General features: G+C 37.2%; 1 protein-coding gene across 1 annotated transcript in view; it reads left to right on the top strand.

The window, feature by feature from the left end:
• The window catches only part of LOC137763445 (UTP--glucose-1-phosphate uridylyltransferase-like), a 99579-nt gene extending 81844 nt beyond the window's left edge, over positions 1 to 17735 (top strand). Inside the window, exon 8 of the mRNA XM_068541961.1 lies at positions 16599 to 17735. Coding sequence (XP_068398062.1) covers positions 16599 to 17660 — 1062 coding nt within the window. The 3' untranslated portion in view covers positions 17661 to 17735. The remainder of the gene's footprint in view (positions 1 to 16598) is intronic.
• The last annotated feature ends 3393 nt before the right edge of the window (positions 17736 to 21128 follow it).

The following is a 21128-nucleotide window of genomic DNA, read 5'->3' as shown; positions in this document are numbered from 1 at the left end:
GCTTTAAAGATAACAGCGGTGACAGCCTTCATCATGCCCTGTGAGCAGTTCCACAGATCTCTGCTATTCTGGTCAGGTCATGTTGAATTTCTGAACTGCATCTCCCACTCAGAGAAGAAAAATATTCCAACTCTTATGGTCATTACTCACTCTTAAAAGATTAATTTAACAAAAATGAATACCCACCACAGTAATGAATGTAATTCAATGGGAGAGTGACTTGAGAAAGCTAGCCACAATGGAAAGCATTACTTCTTAAATTAATGACAGATCTGAAGATTATTTTCAGATTTTGCCAGCATTTTTGAGAAGTAATGATTAGCCAGGGTGGGAAAAATCCAGATTAGTATTAAGTGTTTGCATGTTATAAGGCAGGATAAGTTAAATCCAAGGATGCGACTTATTATTCAGCCTCTCACCATCAGCTTTACTAGCCAAAATGGACACACAAGGTCAGACTGTGCTGTAAAACTTGGAGAATTAATAGTGTTGGTACATTAAGGTCTCAGTGACGTTGGATCCATCACAAATAAGAGCTAATAACAATAGCTAACATTCATTAAGTGTTCACTATGCCGAGTCAATGGAAAAGCACTTTGTGTGTAGTATTGCATTTATGCCACAAAACTATACAATAAAGGAAGTATTATTACTATTATCATTATTATTCTTCTCACTTTTAAGATGAGTGAGGATATTTAGGAAAAGAGAGGTTGAGTAATATGCCAATAAACACAGCTGGTACATGTGGATCCAGAATTTGATTCTGAACAACATAGCTACGGATCCCACAACTTTATCCACTCTTCAATGCTGTGGCAAGGACTAAAAATGCACATACCCACACATACACACTTGAAGCTCCTCCTACACTTATGCAATGTGACAAATCATTTTCACAGGGTTATCATAGCTAATCCTCACCTAATAATAATAATGATAGTCAGCATTTACAGAGCTTGACTTTGTTTCAGCCTCTGCTCTAGCACTTCACATTTATTCATTCACTGAATTCTTAAAACAACTCTATGAGATACCTATTATTATTAGCCCCATGTCACATATGAGGAAACTGAGGCACAGAGACACTAAGTTTCTTGTCCAAGGTCACATAGCTAAAAGTAGCAGAGCCAGAATTTGAACCCATGAAGTTATACTAACCTGATGAAGCGGGTATTATTATGCTTATTTTACAGCTGAGGAAACAAATTCAATAAGACTGGATGTGATTTGTTTCAAAAAGGTGGCGTTAATCTATTGTTAGTGTTTAAAAGTTACAAAACATTGAATAAACTAATATGTTATTTTGTAAATATGTATATGTGTGTATTCTTTATCTTTGGGTTAGGACCAAATAGCTGTTAAATGTATATGTGACTACACCCAAATATTTAATAGGTATCATCTTGAAACTTTTGCCTTTTTCCCACGTCTATGTCACTGCTCACGTTGAGATTCTACCAAATCCTTCAAGACCAGAATCAAAATGCTATTTCTTACAAAAGCTGAGCCTGACTGTGTGAGCTCTCTAGGATCCATCCCTAACCACACCCAGCAAAAGTATTGTGCTGTGTCATGTGTATTAGAACACTTCTAGCAGCCTAACAAAAAAGTTCTTTTTGAGAAGGGTGACAAATATTTTTCAAAACCTCCTCCCAGCCCTTCTTTATACCCACAGGACCTGGCAGGCACATGCAATGTTTGGGCCACAGAAGAGACCCAGGAGACCTTGTTAATGGGCTATAGATTGCAGGTTGATTTGTAGGTAACATCAAGCATAAAATTCAGTTAGTCAATCAGTCAGTGATTCAACAAGCAGTAAACTAATAAAGTTCCTGGCCTCATAAAGTTTATAGATATTGCAATGAAGAAAAACATATAAGAAAACAAACAAATAAATATACCTCATGACTGATAACGATAAGAGCTAAGGGTGGAAATACAGTAAAGAGAATAGGGAGATGCAGGAGGCAAATGGGGAGGGGGTTGCTTTTTTGTATAAGGAGTCAGAGAGGACCTTTCTGGCAAGGAGAAGATTGATCAGAGATCTGAAAGAAGGACATGTGGATGAAATGTGTTCCTATCTGCAAAGCATTTTCATATCTGCAAGTCTACTGGAATAGACTTGGCCCACTGTGAGTGCAATATAAGGGCTATCTCTCATGGGAAGAGCATTCCAAACAGAGAGGTTAGCAGGTGTAAAAACCCCAAAGTAGGAGAGTTCCTAGCATCTTTAAGAAGCTGTAAGGAAAACAGCATGGCTGGAGCTGAGTGAGGGAGGATGAAGTAAGGAAAGTGATGAGCTCAGGGAGGTAATGGATTCAGGGAGTGAGGGAGAAGATTCTAGAGCCTAAAAGGCTGATTTTTATTCTGAGTAATAAAGGAAACCATTGGAGAGATCTAAGACAAACAGTTTTATGATTTAACATATTTTTAAGGAATCAACCTTTTTGCTATATTGAGGTTGAAATGAGGGGGTAGGCCATGGCAAAGACAAAGCAGAAGCAGGAAAGTTAGGCAGCAATTACCATAAATCTGGTGAGAGGAGAGGGAAGACTGGACCAGAGTGATAGTAGTCAGTTCTGAATATATTTGGAGAGATGAATTGAGCTGGTGCTAACTTATGGATGGTGTTTAAGAACCATGAGACTATTACTAATTCACATAAGGAATAAGTATGGAGAGAAAATCAAAGAGGTTCAAGGACTAAGCCCTGGGACACTCCAGTGTTTAGAGATCAGAAAATGGGGTAGAAAAGAAACTGAGAGAAGTGGAGAGTCAATACAGAAAGATCAAAATTTTTCTGTAAAGGAACTGAGGAAGCAGCTGAAAGGAGATGGGGAATCAAGAAAAGGTTGGGTTATTTAAGGTGAGAGAAATTATAGCATGTTTGTAAGCTTGTATTCTTTTTCTAAGGCTGCCATAACAAAGTACCACAGACTAAGAGGTTTAAACAACAGAAATTTATTTTCTTACAGTCCTAGAGGCTAGGTTTCTGAGGGGTCAGTAGGGTTTGTTTACTCTGAGGCCTTTCTACTTGGTTTGAAGATGGCCATTTTCTCCTGTGTCTTCACATTGTCTTTCATCTGTCTGTGTATGTCTGTGTCTTCATCTCCTCTTCTTAAAAGGACACCACAATCACACTGGATTAGGGTACACCATAATGACCTCATTTTAACTTAATTACGTGCTTAGTGACCTTATCTCCAGTCACACTCTGAGATACTGGGGGTTCACATATGTATTTGGGGAGTACACAACTCAGCCCATAACCAGACTGATGAGAAAGATGCAGGAATAATCACTGAAACAATGTTCTTAAATAGGCAAGGAGGGACAGAATATGGTGCACAAAGGGAGGAGCAGGCTGAAGACAGAACAAAGATGATTCATCCATAATAACAAGAGAGAAAGCAGAGTATCTTGATACAGATATAGGTGGGTGGGTGCATGTGGTGGGGAGCATACAGAAATTCTCTTCTAATAGTCAGCAAGGTCATCATAAGAGCATGTGGTTGAGAAGGAGGTATTGGAAGACTGAAAAGAGAACAGGTCTGTAGTGGTCATTCTGGATGGTGGGAGAGTGAATGGACACTAGGGAAATGTAGTATGGCAGCTGGGCATCACCAAGAGCCCACTTGAGGTTAGCTAACCTGGATTACAAGTGAGACCAGTAGGCATGGATGTATTTGGCTCCCATGGTGTTTTGCTGAGTAAGTTCAGGCCTGGAGTATACAAAGAATTAGATTTAACCAGGTAAGGAGGGGGGTGAGTTGCTAGACAACTATGACAAATGTAGACTGGGGTAAGGGGTCTGTGGGGTAATAATGATGACAGACAATAGCACCTCTGCTGGTAGAAAGGTATATTAGTTTCCTGAGGCTGCCATAACAAAATGCCACAAACTGGGTGGCTTTAACAACAGAAATACCTTGTTTCACAGAGGCCAAAAGTCTTAAATCAAGGTGGCTTTCTCAGGGATGTGAGGAAAGGATCTGTTCCAGGCCTTTCTCTTTAGCATGTAGATGGTCATCTTCAGGTTTACATGGCATTCTTCCTGTGGACATCTGTCTCCAAATTTCCCCTTTTTATTAGGACATCTGTCATACTGAATTAGAACCCACAGTAATGACCTCATTTTAACTTGATTACCTCTGCAATGATCCAATTAAGGTCGCATCCTGAGGTACTGTGGTGTGGACTTCACCATATGAATTTTAGGGAGACACAATTCAACCCATAACAGAAAGGAAACCAGGACATTAGGTCAGGCATAGCAGAAGAACAACTTAAAAATGGTAGATCATCTACCTTAGGAAAATAGAAAAAGAAGTGTAAATAAACACAAAATAAGCAGAAGAAAAGAAATGATAAGAATTATGCAGAAATCAATGAAATTGAAAATGGGAAATCAATAGAGAAAAATCAATAAAACAAATCTAGTTCTAAAATCAGTAAGCCACTAGCCAGACTAATTAAGATTTAAAAAAAAGAGAGAAGACACAAATTACTAATTTCAGAAATGAAAAAAAAGGTATCACTACAGAGTCTATGGGCATTAAAAGAACAATAAAGAAATGCTATGAACAACTTTAGGCCCACAAATTTGATAACATAGACAAAATGGACCAATTCCTTGAAAGACACAATTTACCAAAACTCACCCAAGAAGACATAGACACTCTGAATAGGCCTATGTTTGTTAAGAAATTAAATCAGTAATTAATCACATTCCAAAGCAAAAAGCATCAGGTTCAGATGAGTTCACCGGTGAATTCTACCAAACATTTAAGGAAGAAATTATACCAATTCTCTACAATCTCTTTCAGAGTATAGAAGCAGAGGGAATACTTCCTGACTTATTCTACAAAGCCAGTATTACCCTTTTACTTTTTGGTAAGACAGACAAAGGCATTTCAAGAAAAGAAAACTACAGAGCAATATCTCTCATGAACATAGATGTAAAAGTCCTTAACAAAATAGTAGCAAAATAAATCGAACAATGTATTAAAAAGAATTATACACCATGACCAAGTGAAATTTATCCAAGGTATACAAGGCTGGTTCAACATTCAAAAATCAATCAGCATAATCCATTACATCAATAGGTTAAAAAAGAAAAATCACATGATTATATCAATAGATGCATAAAAAGCAGTTGACAAAATTGAGCACCTATTCATGATAAAAAACTCTCAATAAACTAGGAATAGAGGGAAACTTCCTCAGCTTGATAAAGATTATCTAAATAAGGCCTACAGCTAGCATAATACCAAACAGGGAGAAACTGAAAACTTTCCCACCAAAATTAGGTATAAGGCAAGGATGACCCTTCTCACCACTCCTTTTCAACATCATACTGGAAGTTCTAACTAAAGCAATAAGACAAGAAAAAGAAATAACATGTGTACAAATTGGGAAGGAAGAAATAAAACTGTCCTTGTTCACAGGTAACATGATTTGTGTAGAACATCTGAAAGAAAATCAACCAAAAAACTCCTGGAACTAATAAGCAATTATAAAAAGATGCAGGATACAAAGTTAATATGTGAAAGTCAATTGCTTTCCTATATATCAACAATAAACACATGGAATTTAAAATTTAAAACACATTTATATAAGCGCCAAAAAAGTGAAATACTTAGGTATAAGTCTAACAAAATATGTACGCAATCTATATGCAGAAAATTACAAAACTATAATGCACAAAACCAAAGAAGAAATAAATAGAGATAGTCCATGTCTGTGGATAAGAAGACTCAATACTGTCAAGATGTTAATTCTTCCCAATTCAATCTATAGAGACAATGCTATTTCAGTCAAAATCCCAAAAAGTTACTTTGTGAATGTCAACAAACTGATTCTAAAGTTTGTATGGAAAGGCAAAAGATACAGAATGGTGAATGCAATATTCGAGGAGAACAAAGTTGGAGAACTAATATTACCAGACTTCAAGACTTACTATTAAGCTACAGTAATCAAGACAGTATGGTACTGGCAACAGAATAGACAAATAGATCAATGGAAGAGAATAGAGAGCCCAGAAACAGACCCTTATAAATATAGTCAACTGATCTTTGACAAAAGAACAAAGGCATTGCAATGGAGCAAAGATATTATTTTCAACAAATGGTGCTGGAACCATTGGACGTCAACATAAAAAAACAAAGAATCTAGACATAGACCTTACACCACCCTTTGCAAAAATTAACTCAAAGTGGACTATAAAACTCCTAGAAGATAACATAGGAGAAAACCTAGATGGGCTTGGTTATGTAGATAACTTTTTAAACAGAATACTAAAGGCACAATTCATGAAAAAAAATGACAAGGTGGACTTCATTAAAATTAAAAATTCCTACTCTGCAAAAGACAATGCTAAGAGAATTGAAGAGAAGACAAGACACAGATTTGGAGAAAATATTCACAAAAACACATCTGGCAAAGGACTGTTATCCAAAATATACAAAGAACTATTAAAACTCAACAATAAAAAAGCAAACAGCTCCTCCAGGGATACCCCAGTGATGGAGAGCCTTCTTTGCACATCTAATCCTCATGACAGGTCTATTACAAAGACAAGGAAATTAAAGTCAACTTGTTCTGCCCCTTGCCTGAACTACTCAAAAGTAAGAAAGGAGAGGTGTGGTCAATATGGCAGGGTAGAAAAACCCTGAGCTCACCTCCTCCCAAAGGCACACCAGAATTACAACTATCTACAAAGCAACCATTTTTGAGAACAACATGAAAACTAGCAGAAAAATGTTTTCAGAACTATAGATATAAAGAAGGAACCACTATGAGTGAAGTAGGAGGGATGGAGACATTGTATAGTCAAGACACATACCCCTGGGTGGGTGACCCACAAACAGGAGAATAATCACATTTGCAGGGGTTCTCCCCCAGTAGCAAGGGGTCTGAGCCTCACATTGGGCTCCCCAGTCAGGGGTTCCAGCACTGGGAAAATGAGCCCCCAGAATGTCTGGCTTTGAAGGCCAGAAGGGCTTTGAGTATGGGAGAGCCAGAGGGCTGTAGGAAACAGAGACTCCACTCTTAAAGAGCATGCACAAAACCACACAGGCACCGAGTCCCAGCACAAAAGTAGTCATTTGAAAAGAACCTGGGTCAGATCCCCTTGTTAATGTTGGAGAATCTCCTGGAGAGGCTAAAAGCAACTGGGATGTCCCCTGGGGACACAGATGCTAGAGACAGCCATTTTTTGAAACTTATTCTTGGTTGGTTTCTTGTTGAAACCAGATTCTCCCTTTAGTGTTCCTATATCTGTGAATATCTCTATGTCCTCCAAGTCCTCAGGTTCAAAACCTCGGTGTCCTCTCCAGGTCCTCCTCGTTTATTGTCCCCCACAGTCAATGCATGATCAACTCATATCAGATCAAGTCTAATTCTGCAATATTCTGCAGTCGGTGCTCTCTCATCCATTCCCTTCAACCACTCTTGGCTCCATCCTGAGGACAACTTCCTGCCCCTTCAGCTTTCTATTCCAGTCCATCTTATGTGCTTTTATCAGAATATCCTTCATGTGATCACATTCTGACCATGGTACCTGCTTGCTCAAAATCCATCAGATGTTCCCAATCTCGTCCTGGGTTTTGTGCAAATGCATCTCAGCTCTTCTCACACCAAGCAAATTAAACTGCTTGTCAATCTCCAAACATGTCCCACGGATTTCAGTCTCTCTGTCCTGACTTGTGCAGACACACAGACCATTGAAATTTCCCTATTTGTCAACCTCTACTGCAAATAGTACCTCATTCACAAAGCCCTTCTTAATTCCCCCCAATCATGACAACCAAAATACTTTAGACGTCTGAACTTGCTCCTGGCTAAGAATCACTGAAATATACAAATAAAGTCACAAATGATCACTTGAAATTTTCCTTTTATCAAGGTATTTTGCAAAAAAAAAAAAATTAATCACTTTTTTTTACAAAGAAAGAGGTTTTTGTAAACTGTGAAAATCCAAATTTCTCAATATTCGCCATACTGGAGAAAAGCTTTCTGTGTTTAGTCACTAAGTGGAAGCAATAATCCTGGCAGATTTCCCATTCCCAATATCTTCAAGAGATTCATGCAGATTGTTCCATAACAAAACCCAGACATTTTGTTAAGTTTCAAAATACCCTCCCTTAACATTGGATGTCTGTTATCAAAAGAACCCAAATTCTACACATATGACTTGAACTGTGGGACAAGAGTTATGAGAGAAGGGTTATAAAGATAAATCTTATTAATTTTCCTTAAGTCTACAGAGTGGTTGCTGAAGAAATAAACTTGCACAATTCTTTCCAAAGAACAGGACAAATTCATTAAGTAGATAATCATTTTATATTTTTAGTTCTTCAGATGACAGCCTTAGATCTCTGTGTGAGATTGGGATTCACAGAAATTATGGATGACTGACACTTATTCCTTTTCTGTCTTATAATAATCATTCTTTGGATTCATTCACAAAACAAACAAAAAACAAAAAAAAAACTAATCAAAAATAGAAACTAGGAAAATTTGACGGGTTTGTTTCAAGATGGCGGAATAGAAGGAAGTATGCTCACTCCCCCTTGTGAGAGCACCGGAATCACAACTGCTGACCAATCATCGACAGGAAGACACTGGAACTCACCAAAAAAGATATCTCACATCCAAAGACAAAGGAGAAGACACAATGAGATGGTAGGAGGGGTGCAATCACAATAAAATCAAATCCCATAACTGCTGGGTGGGTGACTCACAAACTGGAGAACACTTAAACCACAGAAGTCCACCCACTGGAGTGAAGGTTCTGAGCTCCACGTCAGGCATCCCAACCTAGGGGTCCAGCAACAGGAGGAGGAAATCCTAGAGAATCAGACTTTGAAGCTAGCGGATTGGACTGAAAGACTTCGGCAAGACTGGGGGAAACAGAGACTCCACTCTTGGTGGGCACACACAAAGTAGCGTGTGCATCAGAACCCAGGGCAAGGAGCAGTGACCCCACAGGAGACTGGACCAGACTTACCTGCTAGTGTTAGAGGGTCTCCTGCAGAGGTGGGAGGTGGCTGTGGCTCACCTTGGGGACAAGGACACTGGCAGCAGAAGTTCTGGGAAGTACTCCTTGGCGTGAGCCCTCCAACAGTCTGCCATAAGCCCCACCAAAGAGCCAGGTAGGCTCCAATATTCAGTTGCAAAGAGGGAGGGAACCCAGGCCCACCCATCAGCAGACAAGCAGATTAAAGTTTTACTGAGCTCTGCACACCAGAGCAACACCCAGCTCTACCCACCACCAGTCCCTCCCATCGTGAAACTTGCACAAGCCAACTAGATAGCTTCATCCACCAGAGGGAAGACAGCAGAAGCAAGAAGAACTACAATCCTGAAGCCTGTGGAACAAAAACCACATTCACAGAAAGATAGACAAGATGAAAAGGCAGAGGGCTATGTACCAGATGAAGGAACAAGATACAACCTCAGAAAAACAACTAAATGAAGTGGAGATAGGCAACCTTCCAGAAAAAGAATTCAGAATAATGATAGTGAAGATGATCCAGGACCTCGGAAAAAGAATGGGACAAAGATTGAGAAGATGCAAGAATTGTTTAACAAAGACCTAGAAGAATTAAAGAACAAATGCCTAGAAGATTCAAAGAACAAACAAACAGAGATGAACGATACAATAACCGAAACAAAAAATATACTACAAGGAATCAATAGCAGAATAACTGAAGCAGAAAAATGGATAAGTGACCTGGAAGACAGAATGGTGGAATTCACTACCGCAGAACAAAATAAAGAAAAAAGAATGAAAAGAAATGAAGACAGCCTAAGAGATCTCTGGGACAACATTAAATGTAACAACATTCGCATTATAGGGGTCCCAGAAGGAGAAGAAAGAGAGAAAAGACCCAAGAAAATATTTGAAGAGATTATAGTGGCAAACTTCTCTAACATGGGAAAGGAAATAGCCACCCAAGTCCAGGAAACACAGAGAGTTCCAGGCAGGATAAACCCAAGGAGGAACACACCAAGGCACATAGGAATCAAACTGGCAAAAAATAAAGACAAAGAAAAATTTTTGAAAGCAACAAGGGAAAAATGACGATAACATGAAAGGGAACTCCCATAAGGTTAACAGGTGATTTCTCAGCAGAAACTCTACAGCCAGAAGGGAGTGGCATGATATATTTACAGTGATGAAAGGGGAAAACCTACAACCAAGATTACTCTACCCAGAAAGGATCTCATTCAGATTCAACGGAGAAACCAAAAGCTTTACAGACAAGCAAAAGCTAAGAGAATTAAGCACCACCAAACCAGATCTACAACAAACGCTAAAGGAACTTCTCTAAGTGGGAAACACAGAGAAGAAAAGGACGTACAAAAACAAACCCATAACAATTAAGAAAATGGTAATAGGAATATACTTATCGATAATCACCTTAAACGTGAATGGATTAAATGCTCCAACCAAAAGACACAGGCTCGCTGAATGGATACAAAAACAAAATCCATATATATGTTGTCTACAAGAGACCCACTTCAGACCTAGGGACACATACAGACTGAAAGTGAGGGGATGGAAAAAGATATTCCATGCAAATGGAAATCAAAAGAAAGCTGGAGTAGCAATACTCATATCAGATAAAATAGACTTTAAAATAAAGAATGTTACAAGAGACAAGGAAGGACACTACATAATGATCAAGGGATCAATCCAAGAAGAAGATATAACAATTATAAATATATATGCACCCAACATAGGAGCACCTCAATACATAAGGCAACTGCTAACAGCTATAAAAGAGGAAATCAACAGTAACACAGTAATAGTGGGGGACTTTAACACCTCACTTACACCAATGGACAGATCATCCAAACAGAAAATTAATAAGGAAACACAAGCTTTAAATGACACAGCAGACCAGATAGATTTAATTGATATTTACAGGACATTCTATCCGAAAACAACAGATTACACTTTCTTCTCAAGTGCACATGGAACATTCTCCAGGATAGATCACATACTGGGTCAAAAATCAAGCCTCAGTAAATTTAAGAAAATTGAAATAATATCAAGCATCTTTTCTGACCACAATGCTATGAGATTAGAAATCAATTACAGGGGGAAAAAACGTAAAAAATACAAACACATGGAGGCTAAAAAATGCTTTGCTAAATAATCAAGAGATCACTGAAGAAATCAAGAGGAAATCAAAATATACATACAGACAAATTATAATGATAATATGATGATCCAAAACCTATGGGATGCAGCAAAAGCAGTTCTAAGAGGAAAATTTATAGCAATACATGCCTACCTTAAGAAACAAGAAAAATCCCAAATAAACAATCTAACCTTACACCTAAAGGGACTAGAGAAAGAAGAACAAACAAAACCCAAAGTTAGTAGAAGGAAAGAAATCATAAAAATCACAGCAGAAATAAATGAAATAGAAAAAAGAAAACAATAGCAAAGATCAATAAAACTAAAAGCTGGTTCTTTGAGAAGGTAAACAAAATTGATAAACAATTAACCAGACTTACCAAGAAAAAGAGAGGACACACATCAATAAAATTAGAAATGAAAGAGGAGAAGTTACAACAGACACTGCAGAAATACAAAGCACCATAAGAGACTACTACAAGCAACTCTATGCCAATAAAATGGACAACCTGGAAGAAATGGACAAATTCTTAGAGAGGTATAACCTTCCAAGACTGAACCAGGAAGAAACAGAAAATATGAACAGACCAATCACAAGTAAGGAAGTTGAAACTGTGATTAAAAATCTTCCAACAAACAAAAGTCCAGGACCAGATGGCTTCACAGGCGAATTCTATCAAACATTTAGAGAAGAGCTAACACCCATCCTTCTCAAACCCTTCCAAAAAAATTGCAGAGGAAGGAACACTCCCAAACTCATTCTACGAGGCCACCATCACCCTAATACCAAAACCAGACAAAGATACTACAAAAAGAAAATTACAGACCAATATCACTGATGAATATAGATGCAAAAATCTTCAACAAAATACTAGCAATCAGAATCCAACAACACATTAAAAGGATCATACACCATGATCAAGTGGGATTTATCCCAGGGATGCACAGATTCTTCAATATAAGCAAACCAATCAATATGATACACCATATTAACAAATTGAAAAATAAAAACCATATGATCATCTCAATAGATGCAGAAAAAGCTTTTGACGAAATTCAACATTCACTTATGATAAAAACTCTCCAGAAAGTGGGCATAGAGGGAACCTACCTCAACTTAATAAAGGCCATATATGACAAACTGAGAGCAAACATCATTCTCAATGGTGAAAAACTGTAAGCACTTCCTCTAAGATGAGGAACAAGACAAGGATGTCCACTCTCACCACTATTGCTCAACATAGTTTTGGAAGTTTTAGCCACAGCAATAAGAGAAGAAAAAGAAATAAAAGGAATCCAAATCAGAAAAGAAGAAGTAAAGCTGTCACTGTTTGCAGATGACATGATACTATACATAGAGAATCCTAAAGATGCCACCAGAAAACCACGAGAGCTAATCATATGAATTTGGTAAAGTTGCAGGATACAAAATTAATGCACAGAAATCTCTTGCATTCCTATACACTAACAATGAAAGATCAGAAAGAGAAATTAAGGAAACATTCCCATTTACCATTGCAACAAAAAGAATAATATACCTAGGAATAAACCTACCTAGGGAGACAAAAGACCTGTATGCAGAAAACTACAAGACATTGATGAAAGAAATTAAAGATGATACAAACAGATGGAGAGATATACCATGTTCTTGGATTGGAAGAATCAATATTGTGAAAATGACTATACTACCCAAAGCAATCTACAGATTCAATGCAATCCCTATCAAACTACCAATAGCATTTTTTACAGAACTAGAACAAACAATCTTAAAATTTGTATGGAGACACAAAAGACCCTAAATAGCCAAAGCAGTCTTGAGGGAATAAAACGGAGCAGAAAGAATCAGACTTCCTGACTTCAGACTCTACTACAGAGCTACAGTAATCAAGACAATATGGTACTGGCACAAAAACAGAAATATAGAGCAATGGAACAGGATTGAAAGCCCAGAGATAAACCCATGCACCTATGGTCAACTAATCTATGACAAAGGAGGCAAGGATACACAATGGAGAAAAGACAGTCTCTTCAACAAGTGGTGCTGGGAAAACTGGACAGCTACATGTAAAAGGATGAAATTACAACACTCCCTAACACCATACACAAAAATAAACTCAAAATGGATTAAAGACCTAAATGTAAGACCGGACACTATAAAACTCTTAGAGGAAAACATAGGAAAAACACTCTTTGACATAAGTCAAAGAAAGATCTTTTTTGATCCACCTCCTAGAGTAATGGAAATAAAAACAAAAATAAACAAATGAAACTTAAAAGCTTTTGCACAGCAAAGGAAATTACAAATAAGGCGAAAAGACAACCCTCAGAATGGGAGAAAATATTTGCAAACGTATCAATGGACAAAGGATAAATCTCCAAAATATATAGACAGCTCATGCAGCTCAATATTAAAAAAACGAACATCCCAAACAAAAAATCCAAATTTGCACAATAGTTGGTGCATAGAAAATTCTGACTTTGAAAAGAGGAAACCACCCAAACTGGAAAAACTAGAAGATTCAACTCAGACTACTTCTCAAGGTGGTCAGCTTTGGCAAGTTGTGCTAGTACCATTATTAATCCTTAGACTATAGCTATGTCCAAACCCAGATGCATCATGTCACTTTGGCCATAATTTTGGCCAAAACCATCAGTAGCTGTCTTTCTTACAATGAAATGATTTTGTGCACTTAAAAGAGTTTATTATTCAGATTTCTTCTCCTTAGAAACAGACCAGCTGATTGGAGAAAAACTTCTGCTGATAAGAATGAAATGCATCCCAAGCAAAAAAACGCAAAAACTGTGGTCTTCACCATATGACATTGTTCAAACTTGATTTTTATTTCCCTGTAGAAAGACTTCATATATGCTTTTTTTTCACAGAATGTTAGTATTTTATTCAGGTTTTTAAAATTTGGATATATAATGGTAACATTGAAAACTCTAACATGGTGACATTTATTGGCTATTTTTCTGCTTTATTCTTGATTATCATATAACTAATGAGATTCAAATAACTAGTGGTATTTCCAGTATAATTTTCATCTTTTTTTGGGGGGGTGGAGCGCGCACAACGTGGCTTGCAGGATCTTAGTTCCCTGACCAGGGATTGAACCCTCACCCTCGGCAGTGAAAGTGCAGAGTCCTAATGATGCCGAAAGCTCGGCCTCTGTGCACCAGTGCCAGAACGAATCTTGGAGACAGAGTTTTGGGTGAAGTAAAAAGAATAGCTTTATTGCTTTGCCAGGCAAAGGGGGACACAGTGGGCTCCTGCCCTCGAAAACTATGTGTCCCTTAATGTTTTTTATTGAAGTAGAGTTGATTTACAATGTTGTGTTAGTTTCAGGTGTACAGCACAGTGATTCATTATATATATATATATTCTTTTTCAGACTCTTTAAGGACTTTATTTTAAAATCAAGTCTTAATATGTAACAGGCTCACTGATGAACTCTGAAAGTAAAGGAACCAAAACTGGCAAAGATGCCTTATGATGTGGAGTGAATTCACAGATCATGCCCTTAAGGTTTTTTCCAGAGGTTTTTGGAAATACCTTATGATTACAGCAGAACTTTACTTTTTCTATCTTCTTATGCCCTGTCCCCATCTGGCTAGATGTCCCACAGCTTTCAAAGCATCCTGATATTTTTTTATATATAATACTACATATTTTTATTGGGATCTTTCAGTGTACTAGGATTTGTTTAGAGCTCTTGGGTTTTCATTGTTTTGGTTGGGATTTTACTTTTATGAGGTGTTAGGGCAGAAGAGGGGGTGTGTTTTATTTTTATTTTGTTTTTATTTTGATTGCCACACGCTCTTCTAACACTTCCCCTGGTGTTGACCCCTCTGAAAAGATGATAATCTCACTTCCTACATTGTAAGAGAAATTCTTAACAGGTCAAGAATCATAATCAGGTTTAGACAGTTATTTTAGTCTTCCTTTTCCATCCCACTGACATTAAACCCAAGATGAGTCAAAATGTGATATGTTCCATGCATTCTTTTCAAATATCCTTGAAATAGGCACATGGTTTCAGTTTTGTGCTGGAATAATCTGTTCCAAAGAATTGCAGTTTTTCTGATCCTCCTTAATTATTAGCATTGTATTTCTAGAAAGTACACCAAAGAAAGCTTTTCACTGGACACAACCTTAAATAACTAAATTTAACTTTAAAGTAGATGACCTGAATCATATATAAGAAATATTAAAATCTTCCTCCCAAGACCCATGGAAGAAGAAGGGGACAAGGACTAAATACAATAAAAAATATTTTCAAAACCATTTGCTTCCAGATCCAAATTAGGAATCTACTTTCTTTTCTGACTTTGAATGGAGAAAAGGACCAATTTAATTGTGTAATCTCCTACCCTACCCTTGTGGTTGGATCTGAACCAGTATGACATGTAAGAAGTCTCGAAGGAGAGCAGAACAGTCAGGAAATGCTGTTAGTTCATACAAGTGACATCAGGAATTATGTCAAACCACATATGGCTTGATAGTCTTTTTCCTTGAGCTAGAAAAATTGCACTGACAAGAGTAAAAAGACAATACAATCTTCTTTCACTTTTTGGCAAACTTCAGGCTGGAAGTTTTATTTGCCATGTACCAGCTTTAATCCTCTTCCAAAGGTGAAACGAGGGGTCTTGGGGAGAATTTTGATTCTCTGCACTTCTTCTCTAGTAAAATTACTCCTTTGTTGTAATTTTTTCCAGAACTGATAAATTCTATAAAATTTTTATCAAATCATGATGACCAAGTAGTTTCCTCTTTCCCTTGTTTCTCGTAATCTTCAAAGTAGAAAGAAATTCCGTAAGTAGAGCCAGAATTGCTATTCCTAAACAAGTCATCCCATGAGCCCAAGTTACAATCTTAGTCTTGTCCCTAAGGAGGTGCCTGATCTTAAGCAAGTTATCACCTGTAACATAGGAAAAAATAACCTTTTTCCCAAAAACTGTTGTTGGAAGGTTAAATGATAGGATAATCTCAGTGAATCCTGGTTTCCTACCTGCCTGTCAGCTTTCAATCAATAATCTTGAGTTAAATTGGCTTGGTTCATCTATGAATCACAAACTATTTTTCATCTAAAGAATAGTCAAATCCAGCAATTCCACTTCTGGATATATATCCAGAAAAAATTCAAACACTAATTCAAAAAGATACATACACCTCAATGTTCATAGCAGTACTATTTACAATAGACAAGATATGGAAACAACCCAAGTGTCCATCAACAGACAAACGGATAAAGAAGATGTGGTAAATATATACGATGGAATATTACTCAGCCATTAAAAAGAATGAAATTCTGCCATTTGCAGCAATGTGGATGGACCTAGAGAATATTATGTTTAGTGAAATAAATCAGACAGAGAAAGACCAATACTGTATGATATCACTTATATGTGGAATCTAAAAAAGAGTACAAATAAAGGTATATAGCAAAACAGAAACAGACTCACAGATACAGAAAACATGGATGAAGATACAAAAAAAATACTACAGAAGTATAATCACTGTCATGTGAAAATCTACACTTTTAATCAAAGCAGGTACCTGAGGATTAATAAAGAATCTTTACTACCTAAAGCAAAGAATGTATCGTTCTCAGGGGAAAATACAGAAGCCTGGTACCCTCCAAGTCATGGAGATATTTACGCCAGTTTCTACAACTCTGGCTTCCTTGATACCTTTATAGGAGAAGGCAAAGAGTATATTTTTGTGTCCAACATAGATAATCTGGGTGCCAAAGTGGATCTTTATATTCTTGATCATCTAACGAAACCACCCAATGGAAAACCTTGTGAATTTGTCATGGAAGTCACAAATAAAACACGTGCAGATGTAAAGGGTGGGACACTCACTCAGTATGAAGGCAAATTGAGACTGGTGGAAATTGCTCAAATGCCAAAAGCACATGTTAATGAGTTCAAATCTGTATCAAAATTCAAAATATGTAATACAAACAACCTATGGATCTCTCTGGCAGCAGTTAAAAGACTGCAGGAGCAGAATGCTATTGACATGGAAATCATTGTAAATCCAAAGACTTTGGATGGAGGCCCGAATGTCATTCAGTTGGAAACTGCAGTAGAAGCTGCCATTAAAAGTTTTGAGAACTCTCTAGGTATTAATGTTCCTAGGAACTGTTTTCTGCCTGTCAAAACCACATCAGATCTCTTGCTTGTGATGTCAAACCTTTATAGCCTTAATGCAGGATCTCTGACAATGAGTGAAAAGTGGGAATTTCCTACAGTCCCCTTGGTTAAATTAGGCAGTCCTTTTATGAAGGTTCAGGATTATCTAAGGAGATTTGAAAGTATACCAGATATGCTTGAATTGGATCACCTCACAGTTTCAGGAGATGTAACATTTGGCAAGAATGTTTCATTAAAGGGAACGGTTATCATCATCGCAAATCATGGTGACCGAATCGACATCCCACCTGGAGCAGTATTAGAGAACAAGATTGTATCTGGGAACCTTCGTATCTTGGACCAATGAATGAAAAATGTTGTGCACACTTTATACTAATTATGGGTTAAACAGTTTCTTACAATGAAATCTTCTCTAGGATTATAAAATGGGCAGGTAATTTATTATGTTACTGTAACCTGCAGTGTTAATTTTTAAGTTGAGTTTTCTGCGGTATGCTTTTAGTCTATGAAAAGCACAGGTGGAAGCAATACTTTGCTTTTTGAAGACGATCCTGAAAGTTAAATTCATCTTAAAGTGCAATATTGTTTAAGCTTAAAACTGGGGTAGCTCTGCTGGAAAATCTTTTAACAGAGGCCTCAATGATGGTCACTTTGAACTGCTTGTGATTTTAAAAATAAAGCTGTGAAGCAACACACGTGTAAAAAAAAATCAAAAGTATTCACAAAAATATCTCCATCAATAGTTCTTTTTTCCTTGAAGTACTGAATTTTATTTTATTTATTTTTTATACAGCAGGCTCTCATTTGTTACCTATTTTATACATATTAGTATATATATGTCAATCTCCCAATTCATCCCACCACCAACACTCCCCAACCAGCCCCTGCTTTCCCCCTTGGTGTCCATACGTTTGTCCTCTACATCTGTGTCTCTATTTCTGCTTTGCAAACTGTTTCATCTGTAACATTTTTCTAGATTCCACATATATGCATTAATATACAATGTTTGTTTTTCTCTTTCTGACTTACTTCACTTGGTATGACAGTCTCCAGATCCATCCACGTCCCTACAGATGACTCAATTTCGTTCCCTTTTATGGCTGACTAATACTCCATTGTACATATGTACCACAATTTCTTGATCCATTCGTCTGTTGATGGGCATTTATGTTGCTTCCATGACGTGGCTATTGTAAATAGTGCTGCAATGAACATTGGGGTGCATGTGTCATTTTGAATTATGGTTTTCTCTGGGTACATGCCTAGTAGTGGGATTGCTGGGTCATATGGTAATTCTATTTTTAGTTTTTTTTAAGGAAACTCCATACTGTTCTCCATAGTGGCTGTATCAATTTACATTCCCACAAATAGTGCAAGAGGGTTCCCTTTTCTCCACACCCACTCCAGCATTTGTTGTTTGTAGATTTTCTAATGATGCCCATTCTAACTAGTGTGAGGTGATACCTCATTGAAGTTTTGATTTGCATTTCTCTAATAATTAGTGATGTTGAGCATCTTTTCATGTGCTTCTTGGCCATCTGTATGTCTCCTTTGGAGAAATGTCAATCTAGGTCTTCTGACCATTTTTTGATTGAGATGTTCATTTTTTTAATATTGAGCTGCATGAGTTGTCTATATATTTTGGAGATTTATCCTTTGTCCACTGATACGTTTGCAAATATTTTCTCCCATTCTGAGGGTTGTCTTTTCGTCTTATTTGTAATTTCCTCTGCTGTGCAAAAGCTTTTAAGTTTCATTTGTTTATTTTTGTTTTTATTTCCATTGCTCTAGGAGGTGGATCAAAAAAGATCTTTCCTTGACTTATGTCAAAGAGTGTTTTTCCTATGTTTTCCTCTAAGAGTTTTATAGTGTCCGGTCTTACATTTAGGTCTTTAATCCATTTTGAGTTTTATTTTTGTGTATGGTGTTAGGGAGTGTTGTAATTTCATCCTTTTACATGTAGCTGTCCAGTTTTCCCAGCACCACTTGTTGAAGAGACTGTCTTTTCTCCATTGTATATCCTTGCCTCCTTTGTCATAGATTAGTTGACCATAGGTGCATGGGTTTATCTCTGGGCTTTCAATCCTGTTCCATTGCTCTATATTTCTGTTTTTGTGCCAGTACCATATTGTCTTGATTACTGTAGCTCTGTAGTAGAATCTGAAGTCAGGAAGTCTGATTCTTTCTGCTCCGTTTTATTCCCTCAAGACTGCTTTGGCTATTTAGGGTCTTTTGTGTCTCCATACAAATTTTAAGATTGTTTGTTCTAGTTCTGTAAAAAATGCTATTGGTAGTTTGATAGGGATTGCATTGAATCTGTAGATTGCTTTGGGTAGTATAGTCATTTTCACAATATTGATTCTTCCAATCCAAGAACATGGTATATCTCTCCATCTGTTTGTATCATCTTTAATTTCTTTCATCAATGTCTTGTAGTTTTCTGCATACAGGTCTTTTGTCTCCCTAGGTAGGTTTATTCCTAGGTATATTATTCTTTTTGTTGCAATGGTGAATGGGATTGCTCCCTTAATTTCTCTTTCTGATCTTTCATTCTTAGAGTATAGGAATGCAAAAGACTTCTGTGCATTATTTTTGTATCCTGCTACTTTACCAAATTCATTGATTAGCTGTAGCAGTTTTCTGGTGGCATCTTTAGGATTCTCTATGTATAGTATCGTGTCATCTGCAAACAGCGACAGTTTTACTTCTTCCTTTCCAATTTGGATTCCTTTTATTTTTTTTCTTCTCTGATTGCCATGGCTAGGACTTCTGAAAGTATATTGAATAAAAGTGGCAAAAGTAAGCATCCTTGTCTTGTTCCTGATCTTAGAGGAAATGGTTTCAGTTTTTCACAATTGAGAATGATGTTTGCTGTGGGTTTGTCACATATGGCCTTTATTATGTTGAGGTAGGTTCCCTCTATGCCCACTTTCTGGAGGGTTTTTATCATAAAAGGTGTTTAATTTTGTCAAAAGCTTTTTCTGCATCTATTGAGATGATCATATAGTTTTATTCTTCAGTTTGTTAATATGGTGTATCACATTGATTGATTTGTGTATATTGAAGAATCCTTGCATCCCTGGGATAAATCCCACGTGATCATAGAGTATGATCCTTGCGTTGCTGGATTGTGTTTGCTAGTATTTTTTTTTAAACATCTTTATTGAAGTATAATTGCTTTACAGTGGTGTGTTAGTTTCTGCTTTATAACAAAGTGAATCAGTTATACATATACATATGTTCCCATATCACTTCCCTCTTGCATCTCCCTCCCTCCCACCCTCCCTATCCCACCCCTCTAGGTGGTCACAAAGCACCGAGCTGATCTCCCTGTGCTATGCGGCTGCTTCCCACTAGCTATCTATTTTACATTTGGTAGTGTATATATGTCCATGACACTCTCTCACCCTGTCACATCTCACCCCTCCCCCTCTCCATATCCTCAAGTCCATTCTCTAGTAAGTCTGTGTCTTTATTCCCGTCTTGCCACTAGGTTCTTCATGGCCTTTTTTTTTTTTCCCTTAGATTCCATATATATGTGTTAACATACTGTATTTGTTTTTCTCTTTCTGACTTACTTCACTCTGTATGACAGACTCTAACTCCATCCACCTCATTACAAATACCTCTATTTCATTTCTTTTTATGGCTGAGTAATATTCCTTTGTATATATGTGCCACATCTTCTTTATCCATTCATCCGATGATGGACACTTAGGTTGCTTCCATGTTCTGGCTATTGTAAATAGAGCTGCAATGAACATTTTGGTACATGACTCTTTTTGAACTATGGTTTTCTCAGGGTATATGCCCA

The sequence above is a fragment of the Eschrichtius robustus genome, chromosome 4, assembly GCF_028021215.1.
Source record: "Eschrichtius robustus isolate mEscRob2 chromosome 4, mEscRob2.pri, whole genome shotgun sequence".
NCBI lineage: Eukaryota > Metazoa > Chordata > Mammalia > Artiodactyla > Eschrichtiidae > Eschrichtius > Eschrichtius robustus.
This window is presented reverse-complemented; position numbering and strand designations above follow the sequence as displayed.